The 23,884-nt window shown below is 40.8% G+C and overlaps 1 protein-coding gene and 1 long non-coding RNA gene across 3 annotated transcripts; one reads left to right on the top strand and one right to left on the bottom strand.

The window, feature by feature from the left end:
* Positions 1-716: 716 nt before the first annotated feature.
* On the bottom strand, positions 717-14,696 carry MFSD1 (major facilitator superfamily domain containing 1). 2 transcript variants are annotated; one of them, XM_075761663.1, is made up of 17 exons: positions 14,501-14,696; positions 14,370-14,422; positions 13,995-14,107; positions 13,595-13,637; positions 12,995-13,062; positions 12,048-12,156; positions 10,791-10,893; positions 10,163-10,261; positions 9,342-9,453; positions 8,300-8,356; positions 7,708-7,864; positions 6,969-7,066; positions 6,534-6,646; positions 5,982-6,029; positions 5,357-5,417; positions 2,102-2,216; positions 717-1,840 (listed from the first exon to the last, which is right to left on the bottom strand). In XM_075761663.1, exons 1-17 carry the CDS (start codon positions 14,658-14,660, stop codon positions 1,781-1,783), a joined length of 1,569 nt encoding a protein of 522 aa, XP_075617778.1. In that variant the 5' UTR covers positions 14,661-14,696; the 3' UTR covers positions 717-1,780. The 2 variants fall into 2 exon arrangements, with proteins under 2 accessions (XP_075617778.1, XP_075617780.1); XM_075761665.1 differs by lacking the exons at positions 717-1,840; positions 2,102-2,216 and adding an exon at positions 2,409-3,207.
* A 788-nt stretch (positions 14,697-15,484) lies between these two features.
* On the top strand, positions 15,485-21,327 carry LOC142602959 (uncharacterized). The gene is made up of 3 exons (XR_012836822.1): positions 15,485-15,588; positions 17,478-17,581; positions 19,789-21,327. It is a non-coding gene; the product is annotated as an uncharacterized LOC142602959 (long non-coding RNA).
* Positions 21,328-23,884: the final 2,557 nt, after the last annotated feature.

The raw sequence follows: 23,884 nt of genomic DNA on the forward strand, positions 1-23,884 counted from the left end.
CAGAAGAGCTATCTATAACCGTTAACACATCAGAATTGGAGGAAAAGCAGAAAGAGATGAAGAGTAACAGAAGAATAAGAAACTCATTCCTTCATTCCCCAAGAAAGAAAAATGCATCAACCCATCAGCGGGGGAACTGCGGGAAACTTTGCCTTTGGATCCTCAAAGTTACACTTCCCCAGAAACTCTATGTATTTCTCAAGGAAAAACAGAAGTCATGTTTGTTTAAAAAAAAAACAAACAAAAAACCCCACACGTTTAAGTCTCAACAACCACCAAGGGCAACAACACATCACTAAACCGGTAAGAAAAATACAGATGCCATCATCCATTTAAAGCTTTTATTAAAAAGGATCCAGAATTCACAAGTCTACAAGGAAAAATAAACCAACTGGCACCAACCACTCTCACAGTTGATAGTGTTTGGGTCTCAGAGGGAGCACAGAAAGCACCGATAAAAGTTATCACAGGGCAGTGCTCTACTCCTCTTCAGCAGTAAGCTCGGCATAGTTCACAACCTGCTACTTCATTTTCCCAGATTACTCTTCAAAATACAGAACTATTAACCAAAATAGCCCTGACTTAGTCTTTCAAGGAAGATGATCTTAGGTTTTCAGGAACCCAAAAGAAATCTCGACTGAAAAGTATTGTTTCAAAAAACCCGTAAGACCATGAGTTCCAGCGGTTCTGCTTAAATTACTGGAGCCAAACAAACATTACAAGTATAATGTAACATTTTTATTATAATAAATTACTTTGTCTGCAGTCAAGCAACTCAAAGGCTCTTCAGCATTTTGTGGCACACAAGGACTCCCTGAAGTCGGGCAAGGAAAGGCCACTCACCCCCGCGCACCTTATCCTCCACCCGAGTAGCAGCTCTTCGCTTGGTGTACCTAGAGCTCCAGAAAGCTAGCTGTTCTTGCCTTCTAAAGTAAGATTAGCCTACTTAGGTATAGTTTGTCCAAATTACATAAGTGAGCCTTTATAAGTAACAAAAAGAAAAATGCAATCTGCAGGAGCCACAAGGAACTAGCTGCTCAGCAACAAGCCTTCCACTGAAATTATGGGAAAGGGTTAAGTTTCATTATGAAATTGAACATTTTTCTACTGAACGTCAAACTTCAGTTCTTGCATTTAACTCTTTTCATCATTTGCAGTCACAACCTCTTAAAAATACATCAATTTTCACATTAATCAGGACATGAGGTTTATTGCTAAGCCTGTGAACTGGCATTGAATTCACTTTTTGAACCATTAACACTGAAATTGTAGTTTGGTTTCCTTTGAAATACTTGGTTAGACCAAACTAAAAAAGTAGTCTTTCCTTCCATTTTTCTTGCAGAAAAATCAAACAGACCATTTCCAACATGGTAAGCAAGTTGTCCAACTTGAGAGGCAAAATAACCCGTACCTACCTCAAGGCTCGGTTCAAAGTGATTTGATTATCGAAACAAAGCTTTCACATTTCAGACATCGCTGAAGAGATCAAGTCTTAGCTACTGACTCAAGCTACTCACTGAGTATTTTAGACAGGAGAGTGTAGCACATAGCTCATGGGTTCAAATAAACAGCCAGATGGTTCTTCAGCGGTATCTGTGTTATTTACCCATGGTGCGGAGGGGGAGCTTAAGCCAAGTATTTTAAAAATAGGATCTATGCTTGCAGAAAATTATGGTGCATCATTCTGCTTTTGCTGTGGTGGTGGTGGTCAGTGCAGGAAACAAAGTTTTGTGTACCAGGAACTTCAGTGTGTTTCTGCTTTTGCAAGTGGGGCAAGATGCTATTTCAACACGCTTCTGTGGGCCATTGTCGATAAATAGGAAGAGTAATTACCTGGTAGCTGCAAAAAAATAAAATTAAAAAATCACGCATCATAATAAGCCTGCTCCTCAAGTTATTTGGTTCGCCAGCCATTGATTCATTTTCTTCATTAGATTTTTAATTACCATTGCTGAGACTTCATTTCTGAGAACAAGCACACATTCAGCATTTTAATCAGAGGTTGATTTGCTGGCTATTGGAAACAATAAGCCAAGTTCTTAAAATAAACAGCTTGTTGTTCTACTCTTAGTTATTAAAGCCTCTACTTCATTACTAATACCTGAGCGCCTAGTTTGGAGAGGTATTTATTCCTTAAACTAAAGTCATCAGCTTTTGGCTGTAATTTAGCCAAGTCATCTTCATTTTGACGTCTGAGTCTCTCTTGTTCTTCCACTCTGGAAAAGAAAATCGGTTTAAGATATTTGCACTGCAAACCCAAGCAACTTCATCTACTGTGTGCAGTTTTAGTTTTAATCGCTATGAAAAGCTTGTAATATTTATAGATGAATATTGGATATCAGATTAAAAGAGACTAAGAGATGTGCGTATGGATTACTCTAATTCAGTGTAAAGAAAGAGAGAGGCTGTTTTCTGCAGTTTCCTTTTATTTAGATTGCAAGACTTCGGTAGAAAGATAAACCTTTCACAGATTACAACATGCTCGGTGAGCTTTTGTAACAATTTTTTTTTTACTATCTCTTTATTAAACAAGCTTTCACTCCTTAAAATAAAGATTACAATACAAAAAGAATCAATTGTCAAAAATGCAAATAAAAGACTGCTCAGCAGTCTTCAGAATTAATAGCAGTCTCCTACAAAAGAGGCAATATTTGACCAGAGCATTGATGCTCATTTTCCTCGTTAAGTCTCGAGGCGAAACAGGACAGAATAGAGCTCTAAATACACTTTAGCTTCAGACAGTGGGTTGCATTAAGACAGTGTCAAAGGCAGTAACAGCGACCTGTTTCTAAGCTCTGTAAGGCAATGAAAGAACATAAAGTGCCATTAGGTTAAGAAACCTCTGCCCCCACCAAAATGGTAGTGCTGCACATAGGAGACGCTTTAGACTAGTCTTTATCTTAAGATGACCATGGTTGTCTTGGGTTGCAGAGTACCCTCTCCAGCGACAGAGCTTAAACACAGTGTAAAACGCTGTAAACCCACTCTGTTCAAATTAAGAGGTGATTTGGCATTAGTTAAAACTGGTTACAAAGCATAAAATTCAGCCATTTGCTGCAAAAATCCCCAGCATGTTAGTTTCTTTTCCAAAGAACTACTGTCCAGTGCTGACCACCAAGCTAAACAACACTATAATTCTTCAAGATGACATGATGCTGATCAAATGCTCCCCACTTCTGGATGATATTTGCTATTCAAATTTCTTTTCTGCAAAAAACATTGTAATAAGAATTACTGAAAATATTGTTTTAAGACACTATATCCCACAGCATACACTGATACAAAGCCATCTTTCACAGTAAATACTGGAAGCATTACACAGATCCCACACGGGCCAGGCACACTGAAGACCAGCTCTATTTGGACCCAGAATTCCTCTGCTCCTGGGTACAAGGTGGGTTTTGTCACCTTTGTATTAAAAACCAGCTGCAACTTTTTGGCTCTAGGATGACACACATCACAACTAAGCTCACGTGCTTGCCAGGTCTGGTGAGGTTTTAGTTTCCTTGAGTTTTCTGAGGTGTAACAAACCCACGAATTAGGACAAGAATCAAAACCACGTTACACCCCACCACAAGTCATCTGCCTAGACACTGTTGACTGGAGTTTTGATTTTTCTCAAGACTGACTTAAGTATCACCATATGGACTGCTACAAGTCCGCTTTTAAAGAAATCCATAAAGTTCATTTATAAGAGATGTCTTCTTAGAAAAGTATTGATCTGGAACGAACTTATATATAAGCTGTGAGATGTACAATATTTGCAGATGAAACTAGTTACCTATGAAAAAGTAAAGAAATCCAACATTACAGGCAAATGAACTTTAAGATCTGAAGAGACTGACTGAGCTGAATTAGGTCAGAACAGAAAGCATTTCAAGAGAGAAAGATTCAGTGGTGTTCACACACAAGCAGCTTGAATTCCACAGATGTTATTTTGAAAGCTGTGACATAGCTGCATATTGACTTACTCTTTCACAGGAAAAATGTTAAACTATGAGAACTGTTGGAGAGGGCATTTTGTGACTCTAGTCAATCACATTCTCACCAAAACAAATTCAAATCAGAAGAGCAGAACCTCAGATTTCTTAGACTTGGTTCTACCCTTAAGCAAGTTAAACATTTGCTTTAAATACATTTAAAAGAAATAATCAATAAATTAACCAAGACTTCATCCCCATTGACATAAGATTCTCCAATACAGTTATTTCTAACCCTCACAGCACTAATTAGAATTAGGAAAAAGTAACACAATTTTTGGGTCCCAAGACACTACTAAAAGTGTCTTCAACAAGGTCATCAGTACAGAAACCAGGCTGCCCAAACTCAGTCTGATGGACAGACTTTGCATTATGTCTACTTAAAAAAAAAGCAGTTTTTCTAGACAGTTAAGTAGATAACGGAGAAGTGGGAGCAAAAGGGTCTTTTCTTTTGCCTTTAAGGTAACATCTCTTAATGGACTTTGCCAAACAATACTTTTTCTCTCCTCTTCCCCCAGTACCAGGCAATTATTTGAAAGTTGTAAGACTGACCCAGTGTCCATTTCCTTGTAAGCATTCCATATCCACCAAGAGCTTTTACCCCTCATTCAGCATTCGTGGAGAGCAAACAAAAAAAGCAAGTAAACTCTCTACTGTGCAGAAGGGATAAATCCAGAACCCTAGACCTCCGGGAACATCCCAACAGCAGGTGACTGATACCTTCCCATTTGGTCAAAGAACACACTGTCAAAATTTGCTTATTTCCACAATTTCTGCCCTAAGCCCACCCATTCCTTTTAAAGGAAATTGATTCCTTTTCATGGAAATATCCCTGCCCCATTAATTTTTTTCTAAAAATGGACACTTCACTGCAATCAGTAACATTTATGACACACCGCAATTTAGACCCAAGCCACAGTTTTCACAGACAAATTGAACTAAGACTTCTAAATAAGACCGCAAGAGGACCAAGCCAAAATTGAAGGGGAAGTGACTGCAGCATAGTTTCTTCCGGAGAGAGACCTATCTTTTAATATGATGCTTAAAAAAAATATGGTTCATGCATTACCTGACATTCATCCAGGTAATATTTGCACCATATAAATGAAGACACATACACATTTTTTAAAAAGTGATGCAGCACTTTTTTTTTTTAAACACTTTAGTTCCACTCAGTTGGGGTTACTGAAATTAATAAAGAGAAACAGGAAGCAAGAGTGCCAGGAAAGGAGATGTGGTCAATTGCTACTTCATGTAAGAAAGAAAATAACACTCAATATAAATGGCAGACCTACAAAAGAGACTGAGTTCAGACAGTAAATTACTTAATTACTTCAAGTTAAACACTTCATAAGGACACTATTCTTTCTACTTACTCAGCCGCAGCTACTTTTTGCAGTTTTTCCCTTTTCTTTGCAGACCAGTTGAGATCACCACCTGCAACAGTAGCAATATATACTTTGAAACTTTAAAATTGGTCTTTTTGTAGTTGATGATATACCTCACTACAGAAATTCTCAGAGCACTTGACAAAAGAAATCAGTGGAGTAATTTTACAAAAGGAAAGAAACAAATTAATATCCCTTCCAGATCTTTCAGTAGTTACCGCTTCAAAACATAGAGAGAAAGAACACTGCTATTTGAAGGAAACTCTACAAAATTAAGGTTTTTATTTGCAGGTAGATATACAGTCAAGTTTCATACACAGTTTAGAAAAAGCTGCAGAATATCCTACACATTTGCTCAAGTTGGCTGAAGGGACAGGTATACCACTGTCCCCGATGATGAGATTTAACATCACAGCAAGGTTCAGGGAATTACACACTATAGCATCCACGAAGATGTTACAAGGACAGGCCTCATCAAGAGATGCTCCTGTTCCCAAATCCATGAGCTATAGCACCTGCCACAGGACTCTACAATACCACCTGTACACATTCAGCTTGATAACCTCAAGAATTACAATAAAAACAAATATCAAGAGAAGCTGAGAACACTTACCTGTGAGGTGATTCACAAAATACAGCATGACTACAGCTATTAGTGACACTGGAACAACAACACAAAAAAAGGTCAGTCTTAGGTGACTATAAATTATTTACAGCAGTGACAGAACAACAGCTTTAATACACAACCAAGTAACAACTAAGATTTTTTTTCATGGTCATTATAACTGAGAGGAGATTTTTGCCAGTAGCATCTCTTAACTGCTTTTGAAAATTCCCCTAAGCTCATAAGTAGCATGTAACTCAGAAAAGGTTATTTTAGTTTTAGTTATATTAATAACAGCCCTCAAACACAGCCTTTAAGAGTATCATTCACCTACCCTTTTACTCTATTTTTTCCAAACACTGAAACTACTTGCACTAAATCACTTCAAGAAAGCCACAAAACACTTCACTAGGCTTGAGTTACTTTTAACATTGCCCCAGTTGAAACCTCGATCCAATGGCATAGTAAGAAAGAAGTTATTACTGTTTTACAGGAAACATTGAAAAGCCTAACACAGCATCCTGAACGTACAGAATCATATTCAGTGTTTTTACTACTTACAGCAAACACAAGCACTGAAGAAGACTTCAAGAAACAAATATCCTCTTGTGTCCAGAATCATCCCAGCTGCTATAGCAATAATGGCCAGACCGAGATTCTGGATAGACTGCATACTAACACATAAACAAAGGATTACCACTGTGCAGAAATTTATTTTTAAAGAAAACATCATCAGTGCTACTGAGCAATGAGATTAACTTCTTCCCATATGTTATGGCATATATGACAGTCATGACTCCACATTTTTGCAGAAGTTTCTGTGCAGCTACCACAACCACATGCTCAACCACGCATATACATGCTGAAACTACACTGCTAGAGTAAGCTTGGAGGAATTATTAACCATTAATGTGTTAGAACTGCTTGATAATCTGTGGTTCAATAGCATCAGGACTTGGTGACTGTAGAGCAGCACAGGCAGACCTAAGTACTTACAAGCCATAAGCAGTTCCCAGCTGGTGTTCTGGAACAACGAAGGCCACCATGGGCCAGAGGGCACAGGCAAGCAGTGAGTAGGCCACTCCTAGCAAACACTGGTGAAATAAATAAGAACAAGTAAACAGATGTCTGATGAGATGCGTTTTTGCTGTAAAGTTCTAATACATTAACATATCTGTTTTCCCTTTCCCCTAAAAGGGGAAAAAAAAAAGAGCTAAAGTAACACTTTTTGCAATACTGGTCTACGTAAACATACACATGTAAGACAAAAAACTTTTTCCAGGAGTGCCCCACAAACTAAACCCTATCTAATTAGCATTAAGTAAAGAGCCTGACCTGACTACCCAGAGGAAGAGATCAATGCTGCAAATCACTAGAAAAATACCTGAAAACCAAGGACCCTATTTTTAACCCTGAAACACTGGTGAGCAGCATATTTAAGCTTGAAAACCTTGGTTCAAAAACAATTTCTCAGTGAATCTGCCCTAGGAAGGGGAAATCAGTAACGAAGATTTTTATTGAGGTATACCACCATCCAATACAGCACGTTAGAGACAGTTTAAAATCATTGAAAGCGCCTTAATTATATGATAGCAATAAGCTTCAGAACTACATCAAAAGAATAAGTTTAAGGAGAAAAACAAGCACCTAGCACAGTAATAATATATTATAGTAATTCATCAACTCCATTTCTTACTTTATCACATTTAGCTATAGGTCTCAGAGCGTTAGTTACCATTGCTATCCAAGGGTTCCAGAAGGTAAAAGCCAACATAATATGAGAAGCAAGTGTAGTTATTACTGCACATAAAACCCAGATGATATTCTTTCCAAGTTTATCCACCAGGAGTCCAAATACTGGGGACATGGGTGCCGATATGATATACACGATACTACAAAAGAATAAAAATAAGAGAACTGAATATTATCTAGCTATGGACAGCTTTAGGTGTTACACAATACAAGTGTCCTCCAACAAAACACCATATTCCCTTGTTACCTGTGAGGCCATCAGAAAAACCACACCAAGAAGAAAAAAAAACCACCCAAACAAAAGACTCCAGAACTAAACTCCCAGAAGGAATTCTCTCAGAGCATTTTTCTTCCCAATTCCTCCATGTGAACATCTAAGACATTTTTATTTAAATAAATACTCATACCTCCCAATTATTCCTTGGACCATGTGAAATCTATCTGTCCACTTAAATGCAAGTCACCACCTGCAACAGCAGATCCCCAACTTCCTCCCACATGGTCAGAGCCCAAAGATACACACTCAAAGATACACAGCAGTAGCATATTTACTCATTAAATCAACCACAATATACCTGTTAATTGCACTTGCTTCTTGAGATGAGAATTTGAATTTCTCAATAAAGAAAACCCTAAAGAAAAAAAGATTTAGAAAAATCCACACCTGTATGACATGAAAGAAAAATTAAGCTAGACAAAGTAAAGGCACAAGAACCTCATTCACAGAAAACTTTTAAACATAACTTTGACATACACACCCCACCACAGACTCTCATTTACAATGCATTTAGGAGCTTATTATCAGACTCTACAATTTTTTGTCTACGGACTATTCAAATGACACTTTGGGGAAAACATCCAAAGTACATAACCAACCTGTAACTCGATAATGAGACATTAGCAATGAGCATACTGTAAGAGACCAGAGTGAGACTTTTCAGAATACACGCACAAGCAAAAAAAAAAAATAGGCCTCTCCATTGCTGACTGTAAGGCCTCTGCAAGTCACTGTAAAACATGCAGAGCTCAAGAGGTCTGTTCCTAATTCCAAGTATATTCAAAACCCATTTGATTGAGCTATTAGATCAGATCGTGTGGTTCAACAGGGAAACCTACATATGAATGCTTCAGGTTTCAACTTCATATATACCAAAGTCAGCACAGAGAACTTCAGTCCAAAGTTGTAACTACGTTTAAGCCCCCACCCCACACTCAGTCAATAGCTTATGAGTACGGAAGAAATTCTACATGACAGCTGACTACAGTTTTCCACACCAAAACTCATGCCACGTGTTAAATCTCTAACAAGTTTTAATCCGGAAATGGAGCATGCATTATGCTTTTGAGTCCTGACACCTCAGCCTATGTTAAGCAATGGTATTTCCCACAAAACTCAGCAGATAAATACAACTCTTGGAGGTTCCTTATTTGTATTGCAAGCATAGCTAACAATGCCACAGAAGAAATGAGAAACCACAGCACAGACTTGCTGGGAGACCAGTGGTTCTGTAGCCATCTGAGATTCTTAAATATTAGTGCACCTCTCCCTTTGTCAGTAGCTAGTTAAAACCCTAGCCAAATTCAAGGGAAATAGCTACGTAAGCGAGACACACTTACTTTCCAAGTCCAATGAAAGGAAAAACCGCTGCATAGTAACAGACACAGATTACAAATATAAGCCACAAGGACAAAGAAAAGTCCTTCACATCTGTTAGCTTAATCACTTCACCTGGAGCAGGGCAAGAGACAATATTGTTTCAGTCAGCATAAGCACATCTGAAATTCATCCGCACTGAACAAACATTAAGATGATCACAAGTCACTACTAAAGCACATACTCCTGCCACTATCTACTCTCGTTTAAAAGTTTACACAGTGAGAGTCAGTTAAGAATATACAAGTCCTAAATCAACAGTGCCAAAGTCAAGAACACATTGTCTCTCCCACATTAAGCTGGATGTACAAGTTCTCTAAAGCCTCCAAAAGACTGATGCAGCAGAATTAAACACAAACCACTTTTTCGAGGAAATGTTTACACAGCTAGCAAAATTCATGTCTGAAGCCCCATGCTATATGTTCTTACTCAGATGTCAAATGTAGTTTATTTTTTAATCGGTCAAAATTCTCCCTCACAGAAAACTGAAAACACCACACTGATGGAGAAGAGCTGCAGGTTTTTGCACACCTATTAAAGGAAATGAGACCAATTCCAACAAAACAAAGTACTAGTGGCAATGGCACGGATCAAATTGGTGTGAAGTAGGAGGCTCTCCACATGCTTTATAAATAAAATATATCTTTGTATTTTATAACTAAAATTCAGCCACTGAATTACATAAAACGCAAACGCACAGAGTGCACTGAGTAACTGGAAGGGTCTGCTCCAGAACAGAACAACAAAGCCCAAGGTAGGTCCAGCCACCCCCCCACACACTCACCTGTTTTCCCTTGCTCTTTATGAAGGAGCTTCTCTGCTCTCCTGTCCAGATAAGCAAGGATTAATGCACAGGCCAGTGAAAACAGACACGTTACACCACCTGCAAGAAGGCAATGCAACATTTAGTTGACTCAAGCAGTAATTTGGCTTTTAAGCACAACTAGTGTAGCGTACCTCTACGCACCTAATACAAAGTTTAGCACCAGCTTGTCTTTTGTATACGACTCAATAGCCGTACAACTCAGAGTAAGGTGTAAAGCAAAGGAACACAGATCCAAAGGGAGTTGAAATTTCACTTTTACACAGACGAGTACATACGAGCTTTGACATAACCTTTCAAAAATTTTTCAAGACTGTTTACTCAAAGCATGTTAAATGTTTCACCTCTGTAAGATACAAACTTCAATTTGGCAGCCACAAAAATCACACAGCATTTTATCAGATGCAGTAATCATGTATTCTGCATAAGAATATTAGCCATTGATACAGACAGTATTTGAATTGCTCTTCCTAGTCTCAAATAAATTTGTCCTACCTTCAAGTTAGTAAGAAATCATGAACACATATGCATGTTGTTCAAATTCAGAAGCCTAAAATAGCAGGTAACATCAATTCAAAACATTACTGACCTATCATGAGAGTTAACCCAAGAGTACTGGGACCAGTATAGCCCAGGAGATCTTGAACTCTAGAGTATATCCATCCCATGATATTCATGTTCACTGTGCTCCCCTAGGCAGAACAGACTCACGTGAAGAATAACGTATTTCACAATTATATTAATTCAAAACAGAACATTAGGCAGACTGTTTATTGAACAGAGCTTAAAACAAATGCGTAAGATGCTACACAGGGAACATAAACCACCACCAGCAACAATAAAATTATTCTCTGCTGGTTTGGTCAGCATTTGTAGCAAACTAATTATTGCAACAATTATATACCATCACAAACTGGAATTTTAGACAACTCTAACAGTGTTTCAACTAACACATTAGAAGTGCCATAAAATCCACATCGTACACTGCACTAGCTCATAAACCAAGTTGAATTTAATACCACATGTTAAAACAAAGAGGATTCCCACCTGACAGGCACCAGGAAGAAGTACATTCTTTTCCCCTGGAGAGGGGATCCATGGCTGCAATCCCACAGCTAACAACAGAGAGTTAACTACAGTGCAGCCAAGATGAGGCAACTGCCAATTAGCAACAGCCCGAACATCAACCCAGACCCAGCTAAGTCTCTTTTACCAAGGTAAACACCTGCAGCAGTTTAAGATAGGGATCCTCTTCAGCAGCCTGTGCTAACAGGAGAGGCACGTGTCCACTCCCTTCATTCACAGCCTGGTGCATTCGTGTAAATCCACCTCTAGCAGCAGTTTAAATGATTACATCAAACCGAAACAGCACAGCTGAGATGCAGTCACACAGCAACAGGGACAAAAAAAAAAAAAGAAAAAAATTTTGCAGCAGATAAGGAGGGGAGTTTCTTAGCACGGCCATCCCAACTCCTTTATCAGAGGCTGCACTCAGTCCCCGAGCCACAAGCTACACTCAGTTGAGCCAATGTTTTATGACATGCCAAGAATGAATTAGTCTGATGAAGTGCAGCACGGTGACTGTCCTACCCAGTAATCTGTGCTAACACCACCATCAGGCTTCTGCAAAAGTTTGACAGGTTCTAAGAAATCTTATTAACCCATTCTCTTGTGTATCCTTTGTCTATTTACCACAAATTTTTAACCTTTAAATTTAAATTTCATATCCATTTTAACTAAACCTCCCCAGGGAGCATTAGAAATGCTGCTTTCCATCTGTCTCACTGCCAAGACAAGTCGCAGACCTTAACGTCTACGAATTAAAGCTATACAGGTTTACACTTACAATTCTGGCCATGCTCAGTTGTAATCCAAACACAAGATTTAACTCCTTGCCTTTAAACCAACTGACTGCATACGTGTTTTGTGCCACTGCTAAGGACTCTCCGCCTATTCTAAAAAAGAAGGAAGGCACAAAAGAAAACATGTTAATTGCAACATGCAAAGCAACGAGGAAGCAGTCCATCAGCTGCTGGCAATACCAAGATGACAGCGTTTCAGAGAAATTTATCGATGTACAGGTAGATATGATGCATATATGCAAAGCAATACAAGTCTTAAAAGACAATCCAAAGAGAATTGCAGTGCCTTAAGAACAATCAAGAGTACAAAGTATCTCAGGCCAGGAGGAATGGTAATTGCCTTTGGTCATTTACAGATTATTAAATCAATGGGCAGCAGCTTCTCATTTCTCTCCTGCATTAAAGAGCCAAGCAGTATAGATCCTGACCCAAATGAAACCCAAAGCAAGCATCTTCCCTGGAGTCTGAATTTAACAAAGTCATCTGTCCACCCCTCAACACAGTTGGTCAGGTTTTCTAACATCTTTATGCTGTGGCACGCTCACAACTTGGAGGTATTTCCTCAGACATTTGCTCTCATTTTTTGCCAGTGTACGAGACCTGTTGTATTTTTTTGTTGCTAACAATTCTTTTTACTTGGGAAAGTAAGAATTACAGGGAAAGGAGGACTAACAGTTTTAGTGGCTTACTGCATGTCTTTATTTGGGTAGTTTCCTAACTTCTGAATTCAATAAGACCTGCAAAGTCATAGCTTTTGTTTTCTAACTTTAACTTAGACTGGGAATGCAAGTGAAGATCTTGCGTGCCTCAACTTTACAGATGCCTCAAAACGCAACAATTCTGTCCGAGTGCAAACATGGTAGCAGTTTTCTAGGACACAGAAAGACAGTCCTTACCTCAGAGAGCATATAATATACTCTTCTAGACTTACCCAAATATGAACCTGCCTGTCTCCATCAGCCAGAAAGTATTAACTAGTGCTCCCAAAGCAAAAATCACCTGCCAGGTAAACATTTGGGGAGAAATTATAGTTTTTAAATTTGGAGTATGGAACAGACTAGAATCACCTCAAAACAGAAACAAAAATGCTTTTCCCTCTCCAGACCTGCAGAAATACTTCAAACCCACTTCCTACTCTTAGCTTTTTGACTTTGCTCCCCCTGCATCTCTTAGGTATCATCCCGCTGGCTACACAATATCCAACCCGACCCACCCTGAAACCACACTCAGAAAACACCTCTAGAGGCTCAACTCATGTGTCACCATCGTGCCCCACCCAAATACACCTCAATAGTGGTTTCACATCAAACAGATAAAGCATTTGGTTCCTTCACATCCTTATTTCGCTCATCCTTTGATGTCCTCAGTTCCCAGTTACCCCAAGACAACTCACAGTTCTCTCAGTTTTCTTCACCTGCTACTCCCAGTTGAAATCTACACTACTACACAAGAAGCTATTTGGGCTTTTTCCCCATGCCCAGTCGAGAAGCTTCAGACACCTATCACCCTTCACCCTCTCATTTGCACTTACCTGCCCAACACAAACAAAGATACTAAATATTATAGTGCCCAAGCTGCAAGACAAATGAAAAAAAAAAATCACTTAATGCATAGCTAGACTTTTTTCCTATAAAATACTATATGAAACCTACAGCAAAGAAACAAGAGAGGCTGACATGCAATAAAAGGTCCCCATAATAAATGCTACATCTTGACAGCTTCCTTAAAAAAAGTTTCTGCAGACTGACATTTAAGTCATTTTATTTTAGCCATAAAGGAAGGACGCTCAGTTATACCAGAAGTTTCTAAAGCGCATGAAAATAATTGAATTTATTATAAATTGAAAAAACTTTATATTATAAAACCTATACTACACATGCATTTTAAGCCTACCCTCCGTTGAACGTGCACAACACTGACATGACACTTACCGTATTCCAAATACTCTGTCTATCAGAAAACCTCCAAAGAAGCAAAGAACCACATTGGGCCAGGAATACCAAGCATAGAGCGCCATGAACTGCGCCGTGTTCACCTTCATATCCTACGTAAATGAGGAGGAAATTAAAAAAACCCAATTACTCCTAAGGTAATTACAGGGGCACAGAATAAGTATCCCGGCAGAATCTCTTAGGAGTAGGCAGACATCGTGACCGGGCTCGGGGCCCGCTCTGCCGCGGCGGTGCTTTGGGAGAGGTACCAGCCCGGGGCCTCCGACCCAGCCCCTCACACCCGCCCGCTCCGGGGGTTACCCAGGCCGCCCGCTCGGCTCCCTAACCCCGCTCCCGCCCCAGGCAGCTACTCACCCGCTGAACCTGCGTTTGGAGCGCCGCCGGGTTGTCGTAGCAGAAGTAGCTGCCTGCAAGGAGAAGGGGACGCCTCAGAGCTCTGCCCTCAGCGCCCGAGGCCCCGGCACCCCCGCCCGCCTACCACCCACCGAAGCCCAGGAAGCACATGAGAGCGAGCACAAGGAGGCGGTGCGGCAAGCGCCGCGGGTCGCAGACGGCGGGCAGGGCGCGGGGGGGCCCCGGAGACCGGCCGCCATCGTCGCCGCCGGCGGGGCCCAGCAGCGCCCGTTCCTCTTCCGCCGCCGCCATCGCTGCGGCCGTCACGTGTGCGGCTGTCACGTGATCTCCCCGCGCGTCACGTGAGCGGCCGCGGGCCCGGCCCACAATGCTCGTTGCTATGGCAACGGCCCGGGCGGGCCCCGCGGGCCCTAAAGCCCCTCACGCTCCTCGGACCCGCTGACGGGAGAAGATCCCGAGCGTGAGGTGCTACAAGTGACGAGGCTTCCCGAGTTCAAACAGGAAGGTAACAGCGGCAAAAAACTCCTTCAGATCCCCCCTGAAACGTACCTCATGGTACGGGGAGGGCATTAGCTACCTATAGCGTGCCCAGCATTGCAGCGGTGACAAACGTGCGTCAGACAAACCCTTGAAAAAGCTACTTATTCACTGTAAAAAGGTCCAGCCTTCTGTCAAATGTCACCCTCTTACCCCAAAGGTGACCCGAATCCCCTGTGCATTGATGAAAATATCTTCTCAATGAGGGCAGAAGCTATTTAAGCTGAAGGATTTATTTATCTTTTCAGGATGATGGAAGGAAAAGCGCTGAGTTTTACCTGACGTGCTGTGAACCAAGAGGTCCGCTTTCCAGCTACTCTGTCATTAATTTGGCCAGTAACCATTCCAGAAAAATCAAAGTTTTCAAAACACGCCGGTAACGCGTGCTTGTAGTGCATCTGCTGCAAACTACTATTGGGCATACAATGCTTACTTTTTTGCTCAATGTGTGTCTTTTAACAGGTCTGTCAAAAGATAATTATGGGGTCACATTTTCAACTGCCCTACACCGGTCTAGGTGCGTTGAAAGCAGAGCAGCTCTGTCGGTTTACTAGAGTTGCCCTAAAAACCATGGTTTACTAGAGTTGCGCTAAAAAACACGGCCTTGAACCGCAAATCTTTGAGGCAAAAGCGCCCGTGCGATAAACTTGAGGTTTTCATTGCCGCTTGAGGGAGCTCAAAGGTAATGCCTGGCTGTGCAGGTCACCTCCAGTTTCATAGGGGCCATAATTAACGGGAGATAGTTTATATACACAGATAAAAGGGAAAACTTTGGCGAGCAGAGTGAAAGCCTGTGTACAGAAATAAAAATGTAGCCTTTTTCCCAGCTAACTAGCCCAGTTATTCCAGGAGACCATTGTCGTGCTTTCCGAGGTCTCTGGGTTTCGCAGAAAATGTGTGGTTTTTTCATGCACACACTCTAGTTTCCCTCCAGGACACACATACGGCTGTTGCAAAAGGCACAGGTAAATACAAATACTCACATGGGCACGCCGCCAGTGCTTTGACAAAGGGATCCCATAGAAACTGTCTTGTGTAACCTTTGATCAATTTTATCAGTGAGGATATCTAAAGGAAGATCTAGTAAAACAGATTGTATCTCCTAAGTCTCAAAAAGGCTTTCTAGCCCCATAATCAAAGTAACAGGCAAAACCACACAGCAAGTAAACATATTAAACTGCAATTTGTGATTTTAGGATGATAATATTATAGCGAGATTCAGCTGTGTATGCTAATGGCAAGTGAACAGCTCTCAGAGGCTCTGGGGATATCCTCACCAAAGCGCTTGTTTGGCTGACTTCCATTAATCAATTAACTAGCACAAAAATATCCCGCAATCTTTCAAGCTGACTTGTGGATCAGGATTTTGTCCTGGGTACTTTTGTGGCACTGTTTGGTACACTAAAGACCAAAAAATGCACTCTGCAAAAGTATTTTTGAGAGCTTCTGACAATCGTGGCAGATCGTCGCTGCCAAGTACAATGACAGAGGATTCCTGGAAAAATTAATGCTCAGCAAAGAATATCATCCTGACTCTCTGCAACCTTAGCAGTAGGATTTTAAGCAGTGTTTTCCCATCTTTTTGTCCCATTTCAGTTTATGTAAATCTCTGTAGCATTACAGTCCAAGTCTTCCTTACGGTAAGAAATTCAGAACGCCACTGTTGCATCGATATGTAACAAACAAAAAAGACAGCGTCTCCTTCCTTTTCCTGTAAAAACAGTGAGACAAGGCTAGTTCAGCACATACCACCTCAAAGGCTGAATAGAGGGAGGTTATCTAACAGTAATTTTATTATTCCTACTAAAGAGTCCCGGATTTGTCTTTTTTATTTAAGTCATGTCCCAAACAAGCTGTGTTATCCTGAAAATTTCAAGTTCATGATTTCATAACATGTCTTGCTTTATCTTTTCCTCTCTCCTGCCTGCTCTTGGGAGAGCAGAGATCCATCTGAATTCACTCATTCTACGATTTCCTAAAAAAACAAATGCATGAGTGGGAATGTCCCGCTCTGCCAATGAAGCCTTGTCATTCATTCCTAATAATATGTTATGTTTTTGCCACTCTCCTACGCTCTATTACTATCATTCAAAAATATGCAAAGATGGGAAGGATTCAGCTATTTAAAAAGCTACCTAGATAATTTAAAAATTATTAATTTATGCTACTCTTCAGCAGGTTCCACGGAGTGTAATTTATTCAATACCAAAATAGTAAATGTCATGGTGGGAGGATTCTTCGCATGGAGCACAGTCGTGGCAGGTTCCAGGACAACAAAGGGTTTCTGTGCTTTCATTCATCCTCGAGGGCGTTTTCAGAAACCTGAATTTTTATTATATTTCTTTTCAAAGATGTCAGTGGGTTTTTCATGTTATTTTCATGGCTGTGTGCTTAAATATTTCGTATTAAACAAGACTGGATTTGTACTTTATGGTGTTTGGTATAACATAGGACCCTTTATAGTAGAGTAAGAAATTATACTCATGTATCCGGAATATTTAACAGGAGAAAAAGACTATTTTTTCCATTTACTGTTTCAAAATATTTGCCATGCCACCCCTTTCTTCCCAGTCACTTCCGTCTTCACCTTGGATATGACCTTGCTCTGCCTGAAGCTTAATGGCTGTAATGTGCAGTGTGAGTCAAGTCGAAGATGATTCTCAAATGCATTGCAGGTGAGTGTTTATGTCACAAATAAATACAGTAGATTGCTCTTAAACTCATACTTTAGAATGTTTATTACAGATGCAATTTCTGTCTTCACATAAATCAAAGTACTTAAAGTGCCATATGATACCAAATGCTTAGTTTAACAGCATAAAATTGAGCAAAAACTGTATACAGTACTTTATAGGGGCTATAAAATTCTTGTGCTTCTGGCCTCACCTTTTTGCATTGCCCAGATCAATCAAGTCCTCTGAACACTCTGGATAGTAAATACTCACGTGAAACAACGATTAGCTTTCAGAGTTTAGTTTTTCTAAGTTATTACTGTCTTCAGCAACGATGCTTCAAAATATGACAGAATTGCAAAGAAGCAGGAACTGCATTTAACATGATTAAATTTACTTCACTATCATTTGACTATTACCCATTCTCTGCAAGAAAAATCTTGTGCTTTGCCTCCAACGTGCATTAGCAACCTATTACGGAAGATCTGTCATAGAAAGGCATGCAAACATTTTTTTTAATCGCTTCATGTGGTAAGGAATGTGTTATTATAAAAGTCTCCATGTCCTGCACTCTTCCTGTCTCACTCAAATATTATTGGACTTGTATACAACCTCCTTAAGACATGTCAAATTTCTGTAAACAGCTGGAAAAAGGCTGAAGCAGCATTTTTGCACCATAAATCTGTCTAAGACCAAAGATCTTGGCCTAAGGAACCTCCTGAGGTTCGAAAGGATACTCTGCCAAAGGAAACACCTCCTCCCCTCTCAGCTGAGTCAGATGACAGACCACAGCACCAAGCATTGTGGGTTTATTGCTCCTTTTTCTAAGTACACTCATCAAGAAAGATTGCTCTTCGTATTCCCCCCAAACTACTGAACGCCCCTCACTGTTCCCCAAGACGAGTGGGTGCCAGGCTGTATCTCTAACAGCCCAGCCTGCTCAGGTAATGTCTAAAATACCTGCAGTGAGATCGTGAGAGCATCATTAATGATGTGTAGCCTCTCGGCCACGCCAGTGCTTTCAGTAGGCTTTTTTTTAGTATTGCTCCCTGGGTACTCTGACCTAGCAGGATGTATTAAAAAAAAAAAAAAAAAAGAATCAGAGCAAACTGCTAAAATACCTGCTACTTAATTTTATTTAACTTCCCATGAACCGGCTATCATTTGAATAACGCAACACAGAAGACCTCTAAACCTTTGTGTGCTGTTTCCTTTCTGGACCGTGCTGCCCCAGCTGGCTGCTTCCATGCCCTGGGGACCCATCTGCTCTCGTTGCCAATGTGACGTTTCACAGAGGTGGGTGCTCGGTGCCACGCAGAGCAAAGCGAACTGACCATGGGGCTGTCTCGCTGCCTGAACCCCGGGGACAGGCAGAAACGCAGGCAGGTGCTGGTGCCCGGCTTCCAGGGAGGACACACGGCCCAAAGCACTGCAGGGTGGTGTAACGCTAAGTGCGGTGGCTGCAGGACACGTTACGATTTCTTCCTATAAAGGCCCCTGGATCTAGCAGCTTTCCTCAGAAATCACCATTTCTGCGTAGTTTTTCTGCTGTTTTTCACGGTCTCATCTTCACAGGTGTAATTTTGAAGCCAGCCCATTTCCCAGCTTCTGGGTTTGGTTGCTGTATTGCATTGCTCTGAGAGATCACTTCCCACTTTCTCTGCGCATCCCAGCAGAGACAGGAGTGAGCAGAGCTGTGTAACTTCAGCACCCTGCAGGAGAGCACTGCCTGTGCACTCCAGAGCTTAATTCAGCTCTCCGAAGTGTAACCTGGAGGAGTTCAAAGTGGTTTTCACTTTGGAAACAGCTATTAAGTCTAACAAGCCTTCTAAGGAAAAAAAGTTTATCAGAGGCTGCTTAGCATATACGTCTGAGTCTAGAGCTAAATAATAAAGTGTCCACAGCTGAGAGAGGAGGGAATTCAGAACTTTTGGCTCTCAGGACCATAGATGAATTACTAGATAGCACTTCTACTTCGCTCAATGTACAATTCCCTTAGTGCCTGCAAACATGTTCCTCAGGATACACACATTCCTGTCTCTCACCGCAGTCACATTGCATGTTAACAGTGCTGTTTTCAAAATCTCTGGATCACTTGGTTGAAATACTGAACAACTACAGATGCCAGCACATTTACCGGATAGTTCATCATTGGAAAGATGCATTCTCTTAACATTTAAACTTTTTTAAAACTCTACTGTTTCTTTTAGCAGGATGGACATGAAGAATTTTATAAGTAAGCCCAGCAATTTCAGAAGGAAGCTTTCATTTTGAATAAAATGCTCAACGGCTGGTGCAACATGCTGCCACCTCTCGCTGGCCGGGCTGCCCTGGGGAATGAAGGAAGTTCACACCCTTGACAAGGGCTTTGTTTCCCTCCCTCTGGCTGAAGACCAAGTGAAAGCGGTGCAAAGGCACTCTTTGTCACCAGGGCTGGACTTTTCATTCTTTTGAAATGAAAGCATATAGAAACGCAGAAAGGGACAGGAGAAAGAAACTCTTTTCCCACTGACTCCCTTGCAGTATGCCCCTAATAGCCCTGTAAATATACAATGTGCATAGTTCACCACATAGATGTCATTCTGCTCTTAAACTGATGTGTATTACTACCACCCGGTAATTTGGCTGGCAGGCTGGCATACATTCGAAGCACCCAACAAGAACCTCACCTTTCTAGCTGCAGCATAAATCCTCGTGGTTTCCCCACCTCGCTCCAGAGTTATCTATCTCCCTCAGTTACTTGCATTCCAAAAGCTGATCTCCTGTCAAACTCCTTTTCTTCTCCCCCCAAGGCTGAGTATTTTATGCTCATCAAGCAGTTCCTCATCAGGCATTTCCTCCACCCTCAAGTTATTGAACTTCTCTGGAGAAGTTCCAAGACATGGGTAAGGTGGATTGGGTTTTTTTGCCTTCTCTCTGCAGGCTGCAGCCCAGGGTTGAGCAGAACTTTCCAAGCAAACAGCTTTATTCAGTGGCACCGTTGTTCCCTGAACTTTGTGATTAACTCCTTTGCTGATTCACCCGATCACTCCTTTTCTTTCTTTGCAAATGGATCCTCTCACCTTTGTGCAATTTGCTTCTCACCATCTCTCCTAGGCCCCAGACCTGAGGAACTGCTTTCCACTTTTGGCGTGTGAGTGTATTTGTTGGAAACAGCTCTTCCGCTATGCAACCTTCTACTTAAGGTCCTATTTATCTAGGTACAACCTGCTGCAGAGTATGAGTTCTTTCCTGACAACACCCCGATAACTATTGCCCCACTTTACATACACTCTTATCCAGCAATTGTTATTCCAGGAGACACTCTGCTATCAATTTTTGGTTTCCTGATTTATGGTCATTTCCCCTTTGCTCCATTGCTCCAGCATTTACATAAATTCCTATTCTGGCTGCAACACTTTTAGCAGGTGGCACAGCATAAGTAGATATTTCATCTGCTGCAGGAATTCCCAAAATTCACTGATCTTGCACGATTGTCCACAAGGAGCAGCAAATAATCAAGACAAGCTTGATGTAGTTTCACCTATAAGTTTCTTACAAAAAAAAAACCAACCAGACCTCTATAGCTGTTGTTGACATGGTTATTTTAAATATTCTTACTGGATTGAGACCTCTCAAAATAAAGCCAAGAAATGCAAAAACAGTATCGTTCCAATAATTCTGAGTCATCTTTACATATCCAGCTTTATCTCTGAGAGTATGAGGCTTTGCTCTGTTTTGTGACCCCAAGAAAGTGATACCCTGGGGGGGGGGGGGGGGAATCACAAAAAGCTCTCATTTAGAAGAAAAAAGAGGGAATAGGGAAAAAAAAAGCATAATTCTATGCTCATTGGGAAAGAATTGGAAACTAGCAGTTTATCTACCTGGAGAGGGGAGAAAAAAAATTTCCCAAACTGATAACCAAAAATAGATTGAGGACAAAATATTCTGCCTAAGCATTTGTTAAAGTAAGGGGCTGGAGAGGTGGATGAAATGCACAGGTTTCTTTTTTACTTTCCTTCAAAGAGGGAACGAAAAATTATTCTGAACAGCAAGAAAATCACTTGTAATATAATTCAGAAAATATATTATTTCCTTTAGAAGCATCTTGCTCAACACTTGATTTCACATTTTCATTCCTTAGAGATAACAATTCTTTGCATTTTTATATCTCTGAGTTCACCACCTTGCGGTTTTGAAGTACAAACAACTTCATAAATATTATTCATAGCATTAGAAAAAAAAAATCAAGGAGATTCATGTTCTTCCACATAAATGCAAGTGAATAAATACAAGTTATATGGGTGACTAACTGAAATATTACACTAATGTTTCCTGGCACTATAGGCATATCACGATGGCTATACACGGAGGTACTCGATACTGAGTAAATGTGTATTAAAGTAAACGTTATCCCTAGGCCAGAGTTGCAATGAAAGGTCATTCTGTTAGCTTGGAAAATTTTACCTGATGTTAAGGACACCTTGTTTCTCATGAGACCTACAAGACTTGGCTTCTTTCTGCATCATAGGGACTCATGGAGAGGATGATTTAGTGGCATGCACGCATCTGTTGTTGCATATGCTGCATGCTTTGTATATATTACATATATTGTTCTGTGTATATCCATAGATGGTATGTGGGTGATTCCTTTTGGAAAGGAGGAAAAGAACAAAGACATCTGTGGGAATAATCTTATTTGAGAGTAATGAATAAAATGGGTGAAGCAAAAGTTCTGAGATGGTTCTTACTGGAAATTATGCTATGCTTGTATAACCTTTCACTTACAACTTGTTTAATATTTAGATATTAACTTCTTCAACTTTGGCAAATCCTAAATTACACCCACCTCTGAACACCAGCAGGAGGGCAACAGAACAAGAAACCGACCCCAGTGACATGGAAAGGCTGCAACCTTACCTCTCCCTGCTTCCATCAGGAATGAAATTCCCAATAACATTAATATTTAAATTACTGTAACTGGACATATGAACCACCATCTCGGCCAATCACACTGAACTGGCTCTGGACATTTCCTGCAGACTCAGTTTTGATTACACACTGTTCAGACATGCCCATACCCTCCCGAGCTATAACAAGTTGTTTGGTTTTTTTTAAACAGAGCCCAAAACTCTGGGGAGAGAACTAACCTTCAGAGAAGGGCTCACACCATGCAGTTGCCTGTACAGGAAATTACTGAGCACTCCTCTTTGTCTCTTGAACATTCCCAGTGTTCCTCATTGGCCTAGGAGGGATGGACTGGAAAGTTTTGTACTGGCTTCACCTATCCCGAGCTGCTCAAGACCTTCCCTGTCAGGTGCTCCACGTGTAAATGACAGCATACTCCATGAGTAACAGCTTCAGCTTGCTTTCCTGCCCTGCCCATGTGCTCTGCAGCCTGCCCAGAGAGGGGAACACCAGCTCCCTGTCCAGAATTCCCTTGCACGTCCAGTGCTTTGCCCACACAGATCTAGCCCAGGGTCTGTGTGGTAACCGTCAGATGAAGGCTTAGTTTAGAAGAAATTGAAGAGAAAAAAATACAAAGTTTTCTTCTTTTCTCTTATCTGGAAAGCAAATGTGATTTTTTTTTTTTCCTGGAAACATAAGCAGTCAGTTTGTGTGACGTATCTACAATGAGATCCGCAACCACAAAGCATTCAAACAAAATACAAGGCAGTGAACTGCTGTGACACATTTCAAATACCTAACACCTAACAACAAATGCCAAGCATACTGCTTTGTAAAATTATAAGGAATGTAAAATGGAAAGAGAAAACTGAAGTCAGGAAAGAGAATAGATAAAATCTTGCTTTTGAGAATGACGCCAAGTAACAACATCCCATCCTGGCCCCCGCACAAGATCTGGAGAGTTTGCTTCCCTTGGCAAACTGTATAAAATCTTTCAGCTTATAGTTCCACTCTAAACAATAAGTGCTTTGGGGCAGACTTAGGCGCCGAGATCTCCAATTAAATGCCCTGCTATCCAATTTACATATAACCCACTGGTGAACAAGAACTGACTCTTAATTTCTTTGGGGAATGCGTCCCTCGGAGTCTTTCCAAGCACTGTGGTATTTTGGATGGCTTTTCTGTGCTGCATGGGAGTGTTTACATCACTACACAAAGAGAAGAAACAAATGATTAGTGCTTTTATAACTTCTTAAAATCTGATTATTCCAGGGAATTAGAGAACTGGTAGATTCGTTGGAGGTGAGAGGGGTGGAACAAGGCACTCACATCTAAGCCCTGCTCTGGTACAGGCTGTGGAGGAGGGGTGGCACCAGCAAGCACAAAGTGTCCATGCTTCCTTCTCTTGCAGCCAAGCTG

Source organism: Balearica regulorum, chromosome 9, assembly GCF_011004875.1.
Source record: "Balearica regulorum gibbericeps isolate bBalReg1 chromosome 9, bBalReg1.pri, whole genome shotgun sequence".
Classification (NCBI taxonomy): domain Eukaryota; kingdom Metazoa; phylum Chordata; class Aves; order Gruiformes; family Gruidae; genus Balearica; species Balearica regulorum.

What these genes read in the sequence shown, in the direction of transcription:
- MFSD1 (XM_075761663.1), bottom strand. Translation starts at nt 14,660, where the DNA reads ATGGCGGCGGCGGAAGAGGAACGGGCGCTGCTGGGCCCCGCCGGCGGC. An exon ending in ACAGGCAGGTTCATATTTGG is followed by an intron (nt 12,157 to 12,994) that starts GTAAGTCTAGAA and finishes CTTCTTTTTTAG; the next exon opens with AATAGGCGGAGAGTCCTTAG. An exon ending in TCTCCAAACTAGGCGCTCAG is followed by an intron (nt 1,841 to 2,101) that starts GTATTAGTAATG and finishes ATTTTTTTGCAG; the next exon opens with CTACCAGGTAATTACTCTTC.